This window comes from Anabrus simplex, chromosome 2, assembly GCF_040414725.1.
Source record: "Anabrus simplex isolate iqAnaSimp1 chromosome 2, ASM4041472v1, whole genome shotgun sequence".
Classification (NCBI taxonomy): Eukaryota; Metazoa; Arthropoda; class Insecta; order Orthoptera; family Tettigoniidae; genus Anabrus; species Anabrus simplex.
In genome coordinates, this window is record NC_090266.1 from 1,105,092,385 (window position 1) to 1,105,115,978 (window position 23,594).

Genomic DNA, 23,594 nt, shown 5'->3' on the forward strand with positions numbered 1-23,594 from the left:
GATGTGGCATCAACGTGAATCTGGCTTTCATCTGAAATCCGTATGTAGCGGAAGAAATCTGGATTCTCACTCGGCATGGATAACACTTGGTTAAAATACCGTAATTGGGCTCACTCATCTCTTTCTCTTAAACGCTGCGCAACTTGAATGCTGCATGAGAATCAACCCAACTCTTTAAACATCCGCCGAACAGACCTATCGCTCAAACCGAGTTTCAGCGACGTTCGTCGTTGACTGCACTTCAGGGGCTGGAACACCTGTTGGAGAAGTCGTCCATGATTCTCGTTTGTGGTGACGGTTCTTGGGTGCCGTGTTATCCATTTACGTTGATATAAAACTGTTCCTGTAAGACGGAACTTGTGAAGGACAGCTAACATTGTTCTGTTATTTGCTGTCTTCTTATTAAATCGCTCCTCGTACTGAAGCAAACTTGGCCCATTCTGACAAGTTACTCCGTATGACCGGAAATAATACAACATCTTCTCATCTGTTGTGAGAACAATACTTGCAGAAATCAACACAACACTGAATTCACAATATGTTAAACTAAATAACTAAATACGTCGTTACTAGGGAAACGAAGACGGTATTTGATCAAAAATTTCAGTACCACTTTGTTGTGACTTCTACCGTATTGATTAATAGCCTCGTAGCTCGCTTGTTATCGTATCTATACACAACTTACGCATTCAGGATACGGTGGGTTTGAACCCCGCCGACAGCAGATTTGAAGCTGGTTTTCTGCGGATTCTCACAAAGACACCAGGCACATTAATTAAGACTAGAGTCCATTCTTTCCAATTCCTAGCTCATTCCCGCCCTAATGTCACCAAAAACCTGTAGTTTTACACCGACATTAAATCACTAGGCAAAAAAATAAAAGCGTACCTAAGGGACTTTCTGGAAAGGTACAGCCGTCCGGATATACTGTGCATCTCAGTACATATATAAAATACCCCGTTACACCCACTATGAATCTGCGTTGTTGTTTTTTGTTTTTTTCTTTACGTCGCACCGACACAGATAGGTCTTATGGCGACGATGGGACAGGAAGGGGCTAGGAGTGGGAAGAAAGCGTCCGTGGCCTTAATTAAGGTACAGCCCCAGCATTTGCCTGGTGTGAAAATGGGAAACCACGGAAAACCATCTTCAGGGCTGGCGACAGTGGGGTTCGAACCTACTATCTCCCGAATACTGGATACTGGCCGCACTTAAAATCTGCGTATTTGCTGACTGATATCGAACTGTTGAATCACAGAACCTCTTCCTTCCCAGTCCGAGCCCTTTCCTATCCCTTCGTCGTCTGAGTTCAAAAATGAATCGTTGAATCAATGTTTAGTTGCATTGCTGCTATATTGATGACATGAGGAGTACAAAAAATGTTTTACTTAGGAAATATATATATATATATATATATATATATATATATAGGTGTATAATGTATATAATATTGCTTGGCTGGGTGGCTCAGACGGTTGAGGCGCTGGCCTTCTGACCCCAACATGGTCCGTGCTCAGTCCGGTGGTATTTGTAGGTGTTCAGATACGTCAGCCTCGTGTCGGTATATAAACTGGCACGTAAGAGAACTCCTGCAGTACTAAATTCCGGCACCTCGGCGTCTCCGAAAACTATACAGTAGTTAGAGGCGCGCAGCTGTGAGCTTGCTTCCGGGAGATAGTGGGTTCGAACCCCACTGTCGGCAGCCCTGAAGACTTTTTTCCGCGATTTTCCATTTTCACACCAGGCAAATGCTGGGGGTGTATCTTAATTAAGGCCACGGTCGTTTTCTTCCCTATCCCATCGTCGCCATAAGACCTATCTGTGTCGGTGCGACGTAGAGCAACTAACCAAAAAATATTATATACAATAGGAGAACATGAAACCAAAAACTGAGTTCATTTTATCAGCCATCGAATATACCAAGGATATCTCGTAGACAACGCATGAAAATTAAGGGAATGAGGTTTCGTATAAAGAGTGTCTTTTTCCAAATATTACTCTTGCAAATTAGAATTTTAATCTCCGAAAATAACATCACAATAACAATCAAGTGTCATCCAGATCTAGGTAGTAAGTGTTTCTTTTAGTGAATCAACACCATAAATAAAATATCGAGTAAATTTAATACCATAGTCCTACCATCACATGTCATTTGTACTCATAAAATACACATAATCACGCTGGGGTGAGAAGCTCAGAAGGTGTTCTAATACAGCTGCCCCTTGTTGGTGGATTTTGTGGCACGTAAAATAAATCTCACGGGACCATAACTTCCGTCACGACGGTGTATCCAAAGGTCTTAAAAATAGTTTAGTGGGACGTAAAACCAGAAATATTAGTATTACACAAAATCAAAATTCTGAAATTGTGTAGGCTATATACTTCAGCAGAAATTATAAAATCCTATGTCAATGTTCCGTATGGCAGGTTACAGGGTTGACTGACGTGAAAGTCTCCCAACATCAGACGTGCAGTTCCACTGCTCTGAAAAGTGCTACGTCAGAATATTCAATGAATATCAATCAGGCAATATTCACGCTCAGTGGGTACTGATGATCACATTGACTTGAGCTCCCGTAACAAGAACCACTTGATTTTCCAATATTCCAGTGCCGTGCCAATTTCACGTGTACTCTTCAGCCTCCTCCTATGCTTATCATCTTTAAAATTATTTCCAATGCCCTTGGTATTGTGTGATCACTATTCATGAACATTTTCTACGACTGAATTATCCCATACCTCATCGCAGAGACTGAGTGTGGTAAGTATGGATTCTTTCTGTCGTGTTGGTAACGCTGTGTATCAAGCTTTTGAAATTCAATAATTTATCAATTGTTTCGTTTTTAAAAAGAATGCAATCCTGGATTGAATCATGTGAAAATCAGTGTCTAAAATACTCCTTTTCAAGAACAGTGAGGTAAACGTTATAAGAATATTTTCTAGAAATTGTAATGATTCATTTCAGGTTATGTGCAAACATGGTTTGTTTAATATTTCTCTACGATCTTCTAACCCTCTATAAGTTTTTTCTTTCAGCTGGAGTCCATATTTGACGATAAAATTATAATGATTGTTTAAGATGATTTTCTTTTCAGAAGACATTTATCTGATTTTCTAAGGCATTTCCCATCGCCCGCATGTATGTAGTAATTTCAGATATGTTCCTATTTCATTATGTTTATGTTATAAACTGTAGCACTCATTTATATAATTGTAATATTATGCATGATCACGAATTTCGATTGCACGTACTCAGATAAAAACGTTTCAACATTTCTTGTAAGAAAATAAAGCAAGACTAATACGATAACGAAACAGAATTAAAAATACAGTATCGAATTATATAAGTAAACGGAAATCAACAAAGCAGTGGCCCAATAACCAGAGGATCAGTGAGGTATACGTAGACCCCTAAAAACAGAGAACTACTGATTCAACCTTTTACGCTATATGTAATACAAGCTGAAAGTGTCAACCGAGCCAAACGGAAATTATTCACGCATGAATAGAATATAGAATAGAGAAAATCATAACAAATAATTACGTAATTTTGACACAAATAACTCACAAGTGATTATATCCTTTCTAAGAAGAGTCCATCATAATATGGTTGAAATCATAACAGAGAAAGCATCCTACGTCAGAAATAGTTTCAGCCGTGAAGCTACGCTAAAATGATAGAGCCATAAAATGATATAAAACTATAAAATTAAAAATACTCAGGAAATGGAATCTGCGAAAAAGAGCCAAAAGTTATTACAGATTGTGATTCCTGAATAGCTTTCTCATTATATTATTAGCTAACATTCTTCTAGTCGGGTGATAAACACCCGCTGATCTTTAAGACATTTTTCCGAAGATGGAGTCTACTGTCTACTGTAGTGTATAGCGATGGTAGCCGTCACATGACTTGATCGAGTTTGAAGTCTCCGAAAGCTATGTTTTGGGGCGTGATAGCCGAGTGGCATTGTCACTGGATTCTCCCCAAGGCGGCTGTGGCTCAAATCCAGGCCAATGCAAGTGGAAGTTTTGAAATGAGATAGAAGGCTAAAATGATGTCAGTAGGGAGGAAACATAAAAGGGCTGAATGTCAGATCAAGAATATAAAACTGTAACAGGTGGATCATTTCAAGTATTTACGATGTGTATTCTCCCAGGATGGTAGTATACAAAGGGAAATTGAATCAAGGTGCAGTGAAACTAACGCAGTGAGCTCTCAGTTGCTACCAACGGTATTACAAAAGAAATAACTCACCTCCCGGGCTAAATTATATTTACATAGGTCTGTTTGTAAATGGACTTTCCTGTACAGGAGTGAACGGTGGGTGGACTCAGGTTATCTTATTCATAACTTGGAAATAACAAATATGTAAATAGCGAAGATGATTTCTGGTACGAACAAGTGGGAACAATGGTAGGAGGATAGTCGGTATAAGATGATAAAGGCTAGGAATAAACTCTTTAGACGAAGCTATCTGCATAAACCAGCCTCGGCGGTGGAATTTTGTGTGACGAATTGAGGAGGAAAATAATGCGCACGGCCATGGAAAGTAACAGAAGTAGAGGAAAGCCTAGACGAGAATAAATTTGTTACCGTCTAAACCTCAGCAAGTCGATTAATAATATTCCGAATGGTGAAAATGTATACATTATATTTAGCGCAAGTTTGTTTATGTTAATGTAGGAAAAACGGAAATCTGGAAATACAGTGGCAATGTTAAGTCATGAAGAATTGATTTCTCCTTTTAATTAGTCTGATTTATATCAAATGTATAAGGTGAGTAAGGTATTAATTTAATATTCAAGTAAAGAAAATATCTTAAATAAATCTGAGTTCCTTGTCGATGGAACTTCACATGCCCCTTAGTGGTCACAACCACTCACAAGTTTATTATTATGATGACATGCCATGAAATTCGACACCATACAAACTACCCACTGTATTCTCAATGCAACTTGACCACTGTTGAATGTAACACCTCCTTGTACATTGTTATGCTTGAAGTATAAAGTGGTATTGGCGTTATGTATGATATTCGTAAAACAATAAACCTCATCTATCTTCATTCCTTTGCTTACATCGTGTAGAACCGTAAGAAGACGGTGATTTAAACCTGAGAGGATATATCGTTTGTGTCTTAAAGTACACAGTAACATTCTTGTTGGGTATATTCCAACTTAACTTTGTGTGGGGACTCTTCACGGATAGCGGCTTCTACAATAATCATAATCATCTGGCCCTGGTGTTGTATTCGAGCTGTTACTCCTACAGAGAACAACCTATGAGACACTATCTTTATAGAACGTTGAAGAAATACAAGTGTCTTATGTAAATATAAAGTAATAAAACCTTCCTTCGAGTTATAAGAGTTCATCTCTCTCTCTCTCTCTTTCTTTTCCTTTACCTTTTATAAATTATTCAGCACCTTTATCCGTGTTTCCAGAAGTCAACTAAAACCAAAGCAGCCAGAAACAGTAGGCCTAGTCGAACTCCTTGGCCATGGTAACCATAGTTTGTTCCCCTGTGCTGAGGAAGTCTGAAGTATCTAATTATTCGTCGTTACTGGACAAAATGAGATACGTGATTACCCCTGTGGCTTAGCCTTAGCCACTTAATCTCCCTATTAAAACACAAAATGTGTTAGGGTGGCTTCCTCCGAACCCAGGAATAATGTACTCAGGATAAGCTTAAGGAAGTTATCTTTTGGAAAAGTTGATAGGTGTTTTTTATTACCAAAACATGCCATTCATCATCATGATCTCCGAAAGTAAATAATATTTAATGAAATACTACCGTGAAATCAAAAATATTATTTAAAATATTATTTAAAATGACTGAAATGGGAATGTTACTAAACTACCTTAGAATAGTCATTTTTGCTACTACTTAACAGTGAATCTCAGGGAAAACTTGCTCTTAGGAAAATGTATTTTATAAGAAATATTCTTATTAGCATAAACATGAACACTATGTATTTTTTTAAATGTGGCCGACAGTTTCATGTCGACGTTTTGCAGAATGGAATGATTCTAAGTTGGTCAGTAGGTGACATCTCCACTCCTGGCGTTCACTGAGACTGCTGCCCACCCGAAGAAAACCTATTATCGCCCAACTTAGAACCATTTTAACTCTTGTTTCTGATGAAGTGCGCCCTAATGTTACCTCCATCTATAATAAAATATATATTTGTTCTAGCGCCCAGACTGTACATAATTTGTATACTTTTACAGTCCCTCCTAAAATTGAGCCTTTCAGCTTCCCGGCCAATATCCAAGCAGGTGCTCGAGTCCACGTGACGTGTGTTGTTAGTGAGGGGGATTCCCCGCTGAAGATAGTGTGGCTGAAGGATGGGCGCCCTCTTGAGGACGAAAGTACCGTGGGCACCTACCAGATTGGAGACTTCGATCTTGCCTTACGTATAGTGAGTGCCTCCCCGGGTCACAACGGCAACTACACATGCGTGGCAACCAACGAGGCAGCACGCAGTTCGCACACAGCCCTGTTGCTGGTGCATGGTAATCTGCTACCTGATCTTCTAGCCCTCCCTCAAGTGTTTGTCCCTTAACTTTTGTAACTGGTTTTCTCTCTTTCAACTAGATCTAGCTCTTAGTTCTTAGTCTCGTATTGTATTTTATTTGAAAGAGAAAATTACTTTTTCTTCTGATTCTGATTCTACCTGCTTGATTCTTCCAGTTCCGCCTAGGATAGCTCCTTTTTCTTTTAACAAGGACCTGTCTGAGGGAGTGAGAGCCCAAGTGACTTGTGTCATTGAGAAGGGCGACCCTCCATTTACAATAACATGGTTGAAAGATTCTGACCCCATCCCGCCTGGGCATGGCCGAGAGCCAGGATCTGGGACCAGGGGATTAAAGATCATAGACATAGATGCTCGCTCTAGCACGGTTGTTGTTGAGAGCCTTTCGGCTAGGCATACGGGCAACTTTACGTGCCTCGCCAGGAACTCCGTGGCTGAGGTTGCTCACACGGCGCAGTTGGTCGTCAGCGGTAAAGCATTTGTCTTGGCATGACTTCCTTCACTTCACTTCACTTGGCTTTAGTCACTTCACTACACTTCCCTTACTTGAGGCTTAGCTTTCACCTGTCTAGCTCCAAGGTGGGTGATTAATTGGCCATATTTATGCATAACTTCCTACTAATCATTCTCTTCTAGATCATCAAAAACTAATTTATTGATAATTGATTAATAATTTCGTGGCAGCTCATGTGGAAAAATGACTTGTCTTACCACACTCAGTTGCTCAGAATGTGTAAAATTATTATTTAAAAAATCGATCTCTATTCCTTTAAGATCATCGATTTTCTCCCAGTTATTATATTTCATGGCACTAGACAAAATATGAGCTTCCAAATTCAACTCTAGAAGTGCCCCATGTCCTTCGCTGTGGTGCGAAGTGAAGAGTTCAAAATTTGAGTACCATATAATCAATGTTTTTATACTTATCATTGATATTTAATATAACGGTTAAAATAAGTGTATATGTGCAATAGTTCAGGATATTAATGAATTCTGTCATATGACGATTCTGAAACATACGTAGACTAACTAAACAAATAAGTCGCAAAAAATGTTGACAAGAAAAATGAAATTGTCCATTTTTCATTATTTACTCACTGGCAAATGTAATGTTTAGCCTCTTGATAGCCATCTCTGTTACGAAGATTAACCAAAGATTAGCCAAAGTGTCATGAAACGAGAAATCATAGAGTCTAAAATGAAAGACAGTACGTCTCAAGACCATATTTTCAGAACGTAGTTCAGTACAATCACACAATGGCGCTGCTGAGCAATTGGGACTGTTGTAAATATCAACCCTTGGCGCTGCTGGGTTAATGTCGTAGGTTTTAGTAAATAGTATGTCTCAATATCGAAAGTTCTGTTTTGACACTCCCCCTCTCCAAGACTGTTTCAATAATTCATTTTCCTGCAAGTAGAAAGTGTGGTGTCATTTCCCATGAGCTGTCAATTTGAGATGTTTTCTGTCTTAACGAAAGTGTGCAGGTATAGAATGTACAAATCACCAAGTTTCTAGACATTTCTCTATGACTCAACTCCTTCAATGCAGGTAAAAATTATCTATCTAACTGACTGGTTCCACAATCATCATGTATACATCATTTCAGAATGCCTGAGATTTATTTGCGACATTAAATTATGCTTTGTAAGTGATCTTGTAGAAAGAGGGAGTCCGACCCTCTATGCAGGCCGACTTCTGCCCTACGAGCACGTACAGATTTTAAGGTACCTTTTGGAATTAAGAATGGCAACTATGTGCTTTTATAAGTAAAGTTTGTCTTTTGATTTAATTTGTTGAGATGTCTCTCTCCTATTATCAAGTTTGTAGTATCAGATCTCTGCACTGTCTGTCGGTATTTAAATTCAAGAAGTCATTGTAATTACATTTACAAGTCTTAGGACCCTCTTTCAGTGTAAGTTTCCGAAATTCTGTCATTACTCAAGTTAAGGGAACATACCCATAACAAAACCATTATTATTATTATTATTATTATTATTATTATTATTATTATTATTATTATTATTATTATTATTATTATTAATCCTCACGACACAGTGTTGGTTTCAGTGGGTGGGTCAGGTAGATATTTTTAAAATTTTCAAAAAAATTAACTTTAGGAAAATTAATAGCAGAAACCTGACAGAAAAGACAAGAAACGATGAAAATGTAACAATATAATTAAATTTTTTTCGAGAAAGTAGACAATATTCTGCAGGAAGCTGGTAAAAGTTTTCTGCTGCTGATCCTTCCTCAGATATATTCATAAACACAAAAAATCTGTGCAACTGAAAACTCAAACTGAAATGAGGAAAGCATTACTTGTATAAATAACCAGTGCCCACTTGTCAAAATTATGCACATAGATTGTGACAGTGCACTTCAAAGTTTCTCAAAAATTAAAAATGGAAGGTTATTTCATGAAGATGAAAGATTTACTAAACATTGCGTTAGTCCTTTCTGTGACTACTCTCACGCAAAGCGAAATTTCTTAACAATGAAATTTATACAACCATCCCTGAGAAGGACTAACCTAGCAGTGCTTTCAGTTCCTTCAGAAAGAAGTAGTCGCTACATGTGTGAATAAGATGCCATTAAAGAGTTCACCTCACAAAAAGCGCGCCGATTTCAATTCACTATATATCATGAGCATGTGAGTAAGAAATGTAGCCCATTTCATAATCTTTTTTTTTTTTGCTAGGGGCTTTACGTCGCACCGACACAGATAGGTCTTATGGCGACGATGGGATAGGAAAGGCCTAGGAGTTGGAAGGAAGCGGCCGTGGCCTTAATTAAGGTACAGTCCCAGCATTTGCCTGGTGTGAAAATGGAAAACCACGGAAAACCATTTTCAGGGCTGCCAGCATAATGTATGCCAGATATTTTTAATAATTAGACAATAAATTGTTGGGAAACAATTGGAATCATTCTGTTGAATATTCTGATAACGTAAACGCATTAATTAGACATTGAATGTTATACACACGAACCTCGTTTATCCGGATTAAGTGGGATAGGAACTGATCCTGATTATCGAAAATCCGGATAATGCGGAAAAACTAAAAATCAAATACAGTACATGTTATGTTATATTACTTTTTTTACATTTACGACTCTTTTTATGCACTAAAATAATGTGTGAGCTTTTTCTGTTTTACATTTGTATAGCGTTTGCCCGCATCACGATCACGAAGACGTTTTACTAACATCCAAGGATCAGTTCTGCCGGTGTGTTTTCAGTCTGAGATTCTGAATAGGCCATCAGTTTGTCCAGCTGCATTGTTGCATCTCCATGAGTCGTTTCTTCTGATGGAGCGCCGGTTTCCTTTTCGAATTCACCATTACTCTCGGCATTACCTGCCGAGGCACAAGAGGCAATAGTTTATTCATCTGTCATCATGCCGTAGCCTAATTACAGTTATTTTTTGACCAGTAATTTACGTCGTTCACATCTACGTCCGAGTATCCAGGAATGGGTGCAAATGTGTCAAGGAACTCAGAAGAGTCCACGGTTTCCCATTCTCAATTCCAGGCGAATGTCGGGACGGTAGCTTTGATAGACCGCGGCTGACTTACTTCCAACTCCTGTCCTTAACTATCCTTGGCGGAAAAGACATTCACGAAAAATCGACCCCGTAAAAGAAATACGGTACAAGTAAAAATATTTTTTTTATGTTTTCGATCCGGATAAACTGGAGATCCGGATTAATGAGGGCCGGATAAGAGAGGTTCTTGTGTACTGCTTTTGAATGTGTATGAAAATCAGCATACAAGCAACTAAGTCTGTGGCCACTAAGAATAGTTTTTACTAGAACCGGAACTGTTACGACCTCGAAAGATACAGGTTTAAGTTTCCTTGAACCTCGAATTAGGTGACACCATTTCAGTCTTAACATTACAAGATTCCTCTTCATGCGAGCAAGGTTAACTTTTATTAGCGTGCAGCCTGCTCGCTACAAACGAACCGCCAGCGAGCTGTAGAACTTCTTGCCTCACAGGCGGGAGATGGCGCGATCGTGTGGCCGTTCACTGAACTACATTCTAACGCGTACTGTTCCCATGTTTAAATTGCTCCATCAAGTACCTCCTGCTGCTCCCAGATGGACAACGCAGAGTCAGAATGACTCCCGACTGCAGAATAGTAGAATATAACGAACATAGAAGTAGAAATTTCCTGGAGACAAGAAAAATCATATCAAATAATTTAAATTGTTTGGCCTGTCTGAACGTCGGTAACAGTGAATGTATCAGAAATGAGTAAGATTATTAACATCCGTTACCGAATTATCAAGAGTTTTCTCAGAAGTCAATAAATGCATGAAAGCTAGTTTGGAGGTGTTTCATGTTCCTTTCTTTTTATCTACACCAAACGGGATGAATTCTTTTCGATGGCGTTATCGCATTTCAAAAGTTCAATCTGACATGAAATACAGAAACGTCATTGGAAAGAATGCATACCTTTCTGGTGTACAGATTTCGTTGTTGCTTGGGTCATCAGTCCATAGGCTAATTGGATGCAGCCCTCCATGCCACTCTATCCTGTGGTAAAGTTTTCATTTCTACGTAAATTCTACATCCTACGTCTGCTCTAACCTGTTTGTCATATTCATACCTTGGTCTACGGCATACACTTCCCTCTAAAACTAACTGAATAAGACCTGGGTGTCTTAAAATGCGTCCTGTCATTCTGTCTCTTCTTCTGGTCGAAGTTCGCCAAATTGTTCTTCTCCCACCAATTCGTTTCACTATATCTTAATTTGTGATTCGATCGGCCCATCTCACCTTCAGCATTATTCTGTAACACTAAATTTCAAAAGCTTCTATTGTCTTTCTTTCTGAGCTCGTCATCATCCATGTTTCACTTCAATACAATGCCACGCTCCAAACGAAAGTCTTCAAAAACATCTTTCTAATTCCTATATCAATGTTCGAAGCGAGTAAATTTATTTTCTTAAGAAAGGCTTCCCTTGCTTGTGCTAGTCTGCATTTTATGTCCTCCTTACTTCTGTCATCAGTAATTATTCTACTACCCAAGTAATGATATCCATGTGCTTCCTTTAAGACTTAATTTCCTAATCTAATATTTCCTGCATCAACAGACCATTCGAATGCACTCCAGTACCTTTGTTTTGGATTTATGTATTTTTATCTTGTACTCCTTCACCAAAAGCCTCCGTGGCTAAGGCGGCAGCGTGCCGTCCTCTCACCACTAGGATCCGTGGTTCAAATCCCGGTTACTCCATGTGAGATTTGTGCTGGACAAAGCGGAGGCGGGGAAGGTTTTCCTCCAGGTACTCCGATTATCCCTGTCATATTTCATTCCAGCAACACTCTCCAATATAATTTCATTTCATCTGCCATTCATTAATCATTGCTCCAGAGGAGTGCGACAGGCTTCGGCAGCCGGCACAATTCGTATCCTCACCGCTAGATGGGGGCTTCATTCATTCCATTCCTGAACCGGTCGAATGACTTGAAACAGGCTATGGATTTTCATTTTCACTCCTTCACCAAGACTGTGCCCATATCATTCAGCACTTTCTCGAGATCTGCAGGCTCTGATTGAATCACAATATCATCGGCAAATATTTATCAGAATGTTGATTTACTCTCCTTGGATTGCGATTCCTTTTCCAAATTATTCTTTGATCTCCTTTATCACCAGTTCTATGTAAACATTGAAAAGGAGAGGGGACAAACTGCAGCCTTCCCTCACTCCTTTCTGGATTGCTGCTGCTTTTTTATGTTCTTCGATTCTTGGCACTGGAGACTGATTTTTGTACAGATTGTAGATAATTCTCCTTTCTCGGTATCTGATCCCGATCACCTTCAGAATCTAAACTAGCTTGGTCCAATCAACATTATCGAATGCCTTTTCTAGATCTACAAATGCCATGTACGTAGGCTTATCTTTCTTAATTCGATCCTTTAAGGTCAGACGTTAAAGTCAGGATCACATCACGTGTTCCTACACTCCTTCTGAACCCAAATTGATCTTCGCCCAACTCAGCTTCAACTTGTCTTTCCATTCTTCTGTAAATAATACCTGTTAGAATGTGGAAGAGTGACTATTTATGTATATGGCATAAAAGTATCAAAAGAATTAAATACAAATATCTCGAAACTATTTTCCATACAGTTACCGGCTTTTCCCCAATTACGCTTATCTCCTAATTCTGTAACGAGATGTCGGGCCCAGAACTGACGACAGAGTCAATGACAACATTACGCATAACATATGAATAATAACACAGTAAAGGTTTCCACCTATTCATTACTAATATGTATTTACAATATTTTAAATTACATGGAACTAGTTTCGACCCACCTAGGGGTCATCATCAGCCATATTAACGCATAAACAACTCTTGTCGAATCCGAAAAAAAACATGTTATTTTAACGGTAAGAATCTTATGGATTTATAATTTATAAAGTGAAGTGTGGTAATGAAATGAAAAATGTTAGTATGGTACAGGTGAGTAATAATAATTATACGAGGAATATACATACTAAGAAGTTTGGAACAAAGTATAAATGGGGTGCTTAGTGTTGTAAAAATTATACACTCATGGATATCAGTAGTCCTCGTACTAAAGAATACAATGTAAAATGACATATAAGAATATAAAAATATATACAAGTATGTACAAAGTCTGGAGAGTAAAAAGTGATACTCTTTATATGCCGAGTCGGCTTCACACTGATCAGCTTAAGCAGAGAAATTAGGCAATTTGGTGTATTAAAGCCGTGTTGACCAGCAGCATTGTTGATTGTTGGACTTGAAGTTATTTTTGAATTTCTGGTTAAGAAGAAGGTGGATACTGCGCGTGGAGATATTAATTCTCAGTTCTTAGCGGAAACCAAATTGAACCTCGTGCGGCAGTCGCTCACCATCAGCTAAACTACACACACCGCAGCAACAACACTAAGCACCCCATTTATACTTTGTTCCAAACTTCTTAGTATGTATTTTCCTCGTATAATTATTCATTATTACTCACCTGTACCATACTAACATTTTTCATTTCATTACCACACTTCACTTTATAAATTATAAATCCATAAGATTCTTGCCGTTAAAATAACATGTTTTAGGATTCGACAAGAGTTGTTTATGCGTTAATATGGCTGATGATGACCCCTAGTTGGGTCGAAACTAGTTCCATGTAATTTAAAATATTGTAAATACATATTAGTATTGAATAGGTGGAAACCTTTACTGTGTTATTATTCATATGTTATTCTCAGTTCAATACGGACCAACAACATGAAATTCATAACCCTTGACATTACTCATAGCAAAGAGGACAAGCTCTACTTCAGGTTTCTTATTATTAGCATAATTGTAATAACTCAGCGGCGTAACGTTAGGGCCTGTAACGCCTGCAATGTAGGCGGGCCCCGGGGCTGAAGGGGCCCGCAGACTTTCCCAGGAAGAATATGACTATATAATTTTACCTACCCGAATGCCACTCTGCACGAGGAAGGTGACATTCTGATGCTGCATAATGGACTGAAAAATATTGCTTTTACAATTCATAAGTGGAGTAATTGTCAGGTGGTTGCATTTGTCAGCAGTTATTGTGTTGAGTCTAGCACAGCAGTCTCTCATTACAAGAGTGCCACGTGCTCTCAAAAATGTCCTGCGCCAAGTTATTACAAGTAAAAATCAATTAAAATCGGAACAAAAATATCACATTTTATACCTAACTATTCCTGTTTCTTTTTCTTCCGCAAAACGAAACTGAGACTTGTAAATAACTATCTGCGAAATGGTATAACCCAAGACAGACTCAGCGAACTAAGCCTCCTCAGCATCAAATATGACATCCAGTGATGTGGAAATCGTCAATGCTTTTGCATCTCAGAAAGTACACCGCGTGGTCCAGTTTCTTTAGGCTCCAATGTGAGTACAGTAGAGTTTTAAATATTTATAAACAAAAGATCGAAATATTATTTTTGTTGAATTTCAATCCCTACACAATAACAGTAAATCCTTTGTATTATTAAAAGGATTTAGGTTACATTAAAGTTATTCTTGTATCTGCTGTAGTTAATTTTATGTGTTATTGATAGGTTTTATTCGCCGTGGTGACCACACGACACCTCGTAATCTACAGGCCTTCGGGCTGAGCAGCGGTTGCTTGGTAGACCAAGGCCCTTCAGGGCTGTAGGGCCATGGGAGTTATTGATATGTTTTATACAGTTTCTTTGAGGGGACCCCATTTTTTTTCCTGCAGGTGGTCCTGAATCGTATTCGTTACGCTTCTGTAATAATATAAACGAATGAAGTGAGGGAATCGATGTATTTATGTAATAATTTAAAGGAAATATCACACTTCATAACCAGGCTTTAAAAAGATAAGGAATATAAGACGAAGGTAAATGTATCAGGAAGTAACTTGTGGTAAGAAAAATGAGTCTGATTTCTAATTGGTTACTAAACGGAGAATGAGGAAGACTAGGAAGAAAGGGAAGAATAGTAAATGAATCAATATAAGTAAAGGAATGTGGAGAAAATACAAAGGGTACATGAAGGACGACACATGTATGAACTAAGGGGTATTTAGGACGTAGTATCCCCGACTTCTTAAATCAACTGAAGTCGAGGAATTATTTTAGAAATAACTGTTAACTAACTCAGGATATGTTATGTTGTGCAATTATAGTGTAATGTGAATTAGTGTATGACTCTTGGATTTCTTAAACTTCTACTTAATTAGGTATGAAGGTCATAACTGGGCCGTTGCGAGAATTGAGCGAACAACGGTTGTCCTTGACGCCACGGGCTGGACGGCGGCCTGATTTACCGTTCTCTTGTATCACGTTAGGCAACGGGTGTTTTAAAGAATAAAGAAATAGTTTTTAGATTAATAGAATCTCCTGAATCTGAATTCACGTTCAAGTTAAAAGTAATTTTTGTGAAAATTTAAACTTTTACTCACAGTTAAGGCAGGACTGAAGGCTGTAGCGCCTTGCAAAATGTATACCATGTTCAATATAAAATATTGTTTAAGCAGTTTAACATTCCATAACACCTGTAAATATCAGTTGGTGTTTCTTTGTCACATTTGTGGGATTAAAACTTAAAAACGACATTTTCTAAAGAGGGGGTGGGGTTATTGAATCTGTGTATCATGTTCACGATAAAATACTGTTTGAACTGTTTAATATCCACAACACCTGTAAATATTAGTTAGTGTTTCTTTGTCACATTTGTGGGATTAAAACTTAAAAACGACATTTTCTAAAGAGGGGGTGGGGTTATTGAATCTGTATATCATGTTCACGATAAAATATTGTTTGAACTGTTTAATATCCACAACACTTGTAAATATTAGCTAGTGTTTCTTTGTCACAGTCTATTTTGAGATTAAATCTCAAAACCGTCTCTTTATAAGGAAGGGAGAGGTGCTTATTCAATCTGAACCCTGGCACTCATGTCCAACGCCACCGCTCTGGTTATGAAAATATTCTCTCCACTCTTAGATATTCTGTTTTATTGTATTTTATGAATTAGAAAATCATGTCTTATCCGTTGGTTTAGTAGAAATTAGAAGCTTATTTCCTAAACAATGCACAAGTATTTGAATACTTTTGAAGGTCGTCGTGCTATGATTTACTCTCACCTGAAATTAATGTTGTCTGCTTTTAAGAAAGCGCTCAAAGCAGTTCGATTGATGAGCTGTATAACAGAGAACGCTGGAAGGGAATTACTGATTACGCTTGTAAAGCCAATTGTGTTGAGTGATGAGCATGACAACTTCGATAATCATGAAGTAAACTTGGTGACTTGAACAATCTAATTGCCTCAGTTAAAAAGTTAGAATAAGTCTTGCATTAAAGCCGCTTGAAATATATCAAAATACTATTCATTTGTAATTATCTTTAAAGAGGTGATATTGATTTATTCTGACATTTTAGATGCAAATATATCATATATTCTAGTTGGTCTTTATCATGTATTATGCAGCATCTGGATGAACAGGTAAGCAAGATTAAAAGACACATTATGTTTATGATAGGAGACATATTATATATTGAAATTCAGATTTAAAATTGTTATTTCAGAGAATGCTCAGTTATTATATTTGAAGATAAGTTTGAAGTATCAACAGGGCGTACAAAAGACGCAGTGTAATAATCACAGGTCATGATAGAGGGGATGAAGATAGTTAAAATGAGGATAGGAACCAATCCTCTAACTCACAATCCAACTCATGCAAGTAACATATTGTCGTTTCATACAAGACTTGCGGCCCATGTCACTTGAAATGCCGGGAGCGGAACCTTATTTTGTGAAGCCTGGTGTTTCGGTATCTAGTGTTCATTAAACATCAAAAATCCAGAGGGAAGATATTTTTACGAATATAATACCTTCCTCACTTCTGTCGTCGTTCGAAAGAAAAAGAAAATGGAACGCAGACCATACAGAAGGATCGTGGATAAATTATGGTTGCAAAATTACTTTGTATTACTTTTCCCCAGGTTTTTGGTTCTTATCCTCATTTTAATTGACCTGATCATTTTACCAGGCCTGTGATTATTGGACGGCTTTTTACGTACAAACTGTAGGCCCTGTGTCTCAACTTGTAATATAGTTTATTTGAAACATTAAGTACAGGTACTTTACTTTTTAGACAAGTTACGTGTCATTACGAGTGTGTTGTCAAACAGCCAAATTTAATTGCATAGGCGTGGTTAGTAAAATATTAAACCTCGGAATAAGATGACAGAGGGATGAAAATATTGTTTCCCTAGAGGAAATTGAATGCTATAATAATAACAACATAATATAATATCCAAATGGGTTGTTAGTAACCCAGACGCTTCTTCGGGAAGCATTTGCTTGCAACTTTTGCTAACTACGCCTTTGATATCATTCACGGCTAAGTACAGTAGAGAGTCGACTGACCAAATTATTGAAGTTAGCTTAGAATGGTTGCAATTGCTCACATATTTGTTGATAGAAAACGTATGTATAAATAGTGCTGAATTTACCATCAATCAAGAAAAAATAGATAAAATAATAGAATTTTTTATTTCTGAATGTGTTTACATTTTTGAAGACCAAGTTATATAGGAAGGATTGAGGTGGAGGAAACCTCTAACCGTTGTTTGGATAAGAGACCCTCTATTGTATATATTTTACACTCTTCTGGGTATTGATAGTAAATTGTTTGACTGTGTGGAATTAATATATAAGATTAAAGATTGCATATCCCAGGAGGTTGCACGACTTCACTTGTTCAGTATATTAGTGTATCCTGTTATTGGATCTAGAGATGTTTATGTAACTATTTTAATCCATACACTTTGAGAGTTAATAAATCACAGGAGTCATTTTCTATGTCATGAAATTTAAATAATGATATGTCAAGTGGACCAGTGTGAGTCTGGTTTACCGAGAATGAATCCAAATTCTTGACTACAAATAAATAGAGATTTGTTGGTCTCTCGCGAAAGAAGACGAAGGTAGTTCATACAAATGTTTCTTAAGAGGGAACTTGACACTGAAGTGTCCTTCATTACCGTTGTTTCTCTGCTTGAATGCTCATAAATTTCACGTAATGTACCAAGCATTACAATGTGATAAAACTTACAATGAAGTTATCAGTTTACTTCGTCTTTTAGAATCAGAACTCGCTCGATAAGGAATAAGTGAAGTTATATCAACCTCTTATGAAAACTTACATTGTTATTTGCCTTTCAGGACAAATTAATATACTTGAAATGTAGCACTGGAAAATGTAACTCTACATACTATTGAACATGTGCATGCTTGGCCAATCATGAAACCCACCTTGGCTAGAGTTTCCTGGAAAGCATGTAGTCGCATGGATTGTTTCGCAGCCAGTTTTCTCAATTTCTCCTCTTCCCTGTATTTCCACTATTCACTCGCACAGTGATTAATTTCATTGATTTATTGTTTTGGCAGTGAGGAAAACGTGCATTAAGCAATGGAGGTATTTAGTTATAATTTTCCACCGATGTTTTGAGCATGAAATGACAGTAACGCTCCTTTATTTTATTCCCCAAATTCTTTAACAAATATTAAGGTAAAAATATTATAGTGACCAGCGTCAAATGGCCATACATCACCTGTCACCAAAATATTATGCCTTTTTACGCTACAAATTCACCGTCTCATTTGTGCCATACTATACGGTTCTTGTAGATATGGAAACCAGCTCCTCTGTCCAGTGTACTTTCAATTAAAATTCAACTCTAATGTTCTGGTTACCTAGATCACTGGCATTCCATGCTCAGAAGATCGGTAAGTTGATTTGTTGGTTGTAGCCGGCAGTAAACTAGGCATACCATGTGCACAGTTGTGTAGGCACTTGTACTGAACACCAGTAAGCACTGAAACTCATTTCACGTGCGAACCAGACCCTGCACCTTTCTCTCACCATCACACTGAACTCCTTTGGTACACCTTAATTCCTCTCCTTTGCATGAGGGTCTGGAGAAGAGTGATACCTTATCTACTCTGATGTAAGTATATTCAGCCTACATTTCACCCACATCGCTTGAAGAAACTCAGTAAAGTAACACAAGCAATGCAAAATTTCAGTGCATCACATCAACGAAAATGTACTAACAATGTGTGTGAGATTGTCATCATTAATTTGACTAAAATTAACCCTTGTCTAATCGCGCGGAAAATATCACGTTACTAGTCGCGCATGGAGGTAACTTCCGGGGTTAAAAATGCGCGTCATTTTCGTCCTTTGAGATTTTGTTTTGGCATGTTCGTTTGCAGTATTCTTCGGTATAATTGAAAGAAAACCTTTTAAGTAGGTATTTGTAGGTAATTTTACACAGTTTGTTTGATCTAAAAACAGAATAATGTAGACCTTAACTATGTCGAATGATCTTATGATATTAAATTCGTGAGACTCGCCATTACCTACGACGATCACATCACATGAAATATGAAATAATATTTTTCTAAAATAAGTTTAGAAAACAAAACAACAAGGTTATCGACCTCGAAAATACACTAAAATAGGAGGTAATTTACTTATTCGCACACGGAGGAAACGTCCAGGCGATGTCACTCGTTACAACAATGATCCCACACTCGCACACAGGATGCACGATCGCGCCGAAATGCTGACAGAACGAGTCCAAATGAACAAGGAGAAAGGTATTGGGATGGGGAGACCCACAGTTCAACTGGGAAGTTCAGTACCGTGCAAAATGTAATCGGCCCGGAGGAAATCTCCGTGAGCGACTAATTAAAGGTTAATTTCAGTTAGACAAGATTCTTCCATCCACCGCTCCTGATTACTAGTAAATATTTACTTTAAAAAACTGAAGATGAATATTTTATTTTTCTTTATCACTTCTGAGGAGGTTCTTGAGTCTATCCACAAATAACAGTTTTACTGTCGTTTAACTGATACCGCTTTCTTTGAAATTTTCAATTGACAGAGCCCCTTGTTAATATTTGCATTATCCAAACAAGCTTCAAACCTCCTAGTGAAATTATGACTGATAAATGAGGAACAAGAGCCTGCCATTATACTTGAATACAGATGTGCTCTCCAATATATTCTCCCACAGAGTATTTTTGGGATAGTACAAGCATGCATGTGGCAAGTGCTTTGATACCAACATTATACTCACTGTTCAAGAAGCTTCCTAAGAGAACTGTGAGTATCCCGAGTACACAACAAATAATTTAATCAAACTAACACAGATAGATTAATCGAACTTACAAATCCTCTCTCTTCCTATAATATAACGAGACATAATGTTCACATGAAGACAGTCTGAAGGGGAATACCAAGGCGAATTTCTGTAAATTCTAACTAAGACTATTGGTCTCGGGCATAAAAGCAGGTCCTTACAACAGTACGTCTTCCCCTGTATTGGCAAGTGTACGAAATAAAATACTGTAGTTCTCTTGGGTGTTGAATATGATTTTATTGTGTGGTAAGTAGCTGTCCCATTCGCGTATGAACACAAAGTTCAAACAACATAGATCTTCCTGGCTGCGTACCAAGTTTCTTTAGACGATCACCTCCAACACTCGACCTTGAGGGATTAAAATTAATATCAGCACTGTTGGTTGATACTTAAATTCGTAAATACGAGAGCTCCTGTACGTAGATTTACTGACACAGTATAGAATTTCTTTCCATAGTAAAAAACAATACCACACTTCAGCGTCTCTGAAGACCGAGGGAAAATTAATCACATCATTACGTATTATCATAATCATAATGTCCGGCTCCATGGCTAAATGGTTAGCGTGCTGGCCTTTGGTCACAGGAGTCCCGGGTTCGATTCCCGGCAGGGTAGGGATTTTTAACCATAATTGGTTGATTTTGCTGGCACGGGAACTAGGTGTATGTGTCGTCTTCATCATCATTTCATATTCATCACGACGCGCAGGTCGCCTACGGGTGTCAAATCAAAAGACCTGCATCTGGCGAGCCGAACTTGTCCTCGGACACTCCCGGCACTAAAAGCCATACGCCACTTCACTTCATAATCATAATCATCGTCATCATCATAATCACCATTTGACCTCAGCTACAGTGTGCAGGCATTTTGATTTGACGCCATTTAGGCTTCTGCCACGTCAATGTCAACGTACCAATTCACTCCACCAGATGAGAGAAGAAACCAGATCTCTACTGGGCGATCTCTGGCTGAGCTCCGGGATGTTTAATCAAGTGATTCTGCTGCTAGAAAAGATACCAGAACACATATGATTCCGTTAAGAGGAAAGTCAACGAGCACAACAATGACATGACAATTACGGTACTCTGTGCTTTTATAGATACCACTTGGTTTTCTAACTTTTATCAGGCAGAAGATTCTGTATATTTTTCAACAATAGTGTTATAGAATTTGATGATCACACTAGTTTTACAACATATCCACTTAATTTAGATTTGATTTCTACTGGGCTGAGTAGGTTACGCTCATTATTTCCAAAGGTCTCGAATTCCAATTCCGAATAAGCAGTCACAATAGCAGAGGCTAATGCAAATAGAGCTGGAGATATAAAATATACAGCGCCAATTTGCTGACAATGTACTGTATTCTGGACATTTGCTAATAGTGCATTGAGAAAGTACAACCACTAACATTTATTTTTATATCGAAGTGCTGCCCTAGTAATTAAAGTGCTAGCAGCCATCGTAGGTCGTATTCAACGACTGTTATGAGTAAGAAATAAACTTATCCCCTATCATCCCCATTACCAGTTGACCACTCAGCATATTGTGACTTCATCTTGGCGGTGCTTACTGTGTGCTGTTCAACAATTAGAGCCATTGTTAACATAATTTGTTAAGGTATGGGAATTATTACGCTGAATGAGGTGTGAAATTATCCTCGTATCTTACCACAAAATTGAGAATTAGCTCAGAAAGTATATCTTATTTCCTGCAGAATGAGAAAGACGTAGGCTACTATTCTACACCCAATACATCCACGTTTCTAGAAGCGCACTTGTTACTTAATCTCGACCAGCGAAGTATTAACTTGAGTTTTAGACCTTCACTCATGGCTTGGGGAGGTGATACATGATGAGCTAAATATTTTCTACACAATCAAATTTTCTTTACATGCATCAGATAATATTAATCCATACTAGAAGAGGAAAAAGTAGCCTTTGAATGGTTTTGATTTATTTAGCTTCGTAAATTAAAATAATGAGGAAATAATAAATCAGTTGGTCTGTGTAAATGAGTCGTTTATTCATTCACAATCTCACACCGAAAAATTGTCTAGAAAAAAAGTATTTTCCAAAAGAATTTAAAGTATAAAGTAAATTTGATATATTTATTGCCATACTGATGCATCTCTATGTACAATAACGGTAGACTGTTTGCCATTATAGCAGCCATCCAATCAAAAAAAACAGTTATTCCAGATAAATATCAACAAACCTTTTTTATTTGGATGTCTTATCATAATTTCTCAGTGCATATTTGTCCTATAATAAGGATATAATTCATTTAATTTGTCATACCCCCATTTATTGAAAAACTTCAAAGAATCCTGCAAAGTATTTTATTAATTATAATACTGAAACGCCCATGACTTGTTACAATATCAGAGTAAAGAAGGTATCACTGCTTTTTATCGCAGCTTTTAATATGTTGCGGGTGCACCACAGCACTTCAATTTCAATCTCAGCTCCAATGCAAACAAATCCGATGTCAGACATCACACACCAAATATCAGCACGTCATTTGTTGCTTCTTGTATTGCAAATTCTGGTGCACTCACGTGTAAGACATTTCAGTAGGAAGCAGATTTGTTACATAAATATCACTAGCACTGCAAATGTTGTACATATTATCACTATTTATTTAAATGCAGTAAATAATTAAATAAATAACTGCAAACAAAGTTAAAGAAATAAATGTCTTCATGGCATAATCTCTTTCCATTATTACCTTCGTAATACGAATATTCATTTTTAAATATATATTTCAGACAAATTCCATTTAACACATGAGAAGCAAATACCATCAGTGATGTGCTAATCTAGAAAATGGAAATCTCGTATTTAATTTCAATGACAGTATTGGATTCGTATTACATTTCAACAACATTAAAAGTTGTTAATTGTTTGTAAATGAAATGGCTACATAACTTACAATTTAATTGAATAGAGAGTTTAATATTATGACTTTCTCTACCAAAAGAAAAAACTAACTTATAAACTAATGGTTACAGTGCCACCACGTTGGCTGGTGGAACCTCACGACCAGCAAGCGGCAGAAGGTGTCCTCAACTTTATAGTTTACTGTCAGGCTGAGGGCTTTCCACCGCCTACGATCACTTGGCGTCGAGCGATAGGTACGTATGATTCTTATTTCCTATAAGTGCAATCCTTGATGATCACTAGATGTGGAATTGGCACGATATTTGTCCGATTCTCTTCTATAGAAACTGAAAATAAAGTTATGTGCCATTAAGATCATTCACGTAAATATGCCAGTGGCTTTACGTCGCACCGACACGGATAGATCTTATGGCGACGATGGGATAGGAAGGGCCTAGGAGTTGGAAGGAAGCGGCTGTG

General features: G+C 37.7%; 1 protein-coding gene across 1 annotated transcript in view; it reads left to right on the forward strand.

Annotated features, from left to right (window-relative positions):
- LOC136863786 (cell adhesion molecule Dscam2) overlaps positions 1 to 23,594 on the forward strand; it is a 1,545,364-nt gene that overhangs the window by 1,125,002 nt on the left and 396,768 nt on the right. Inside the window, exons 12-13 of the mRNA XM_068226091.1 lie at positions 6,695 to 7,006; positions 23,246 to 23,368. Coding sequence (XP_068082192.1) covers positions 6,695 to 7,006; positions 23,246 to 23,368 — 435 coding nt within the window. The remainder of the gene's footprint in view (positions 1 to 6,694; positions 7,007 to 23,245; positions 23,369 to 23,594) is intronic.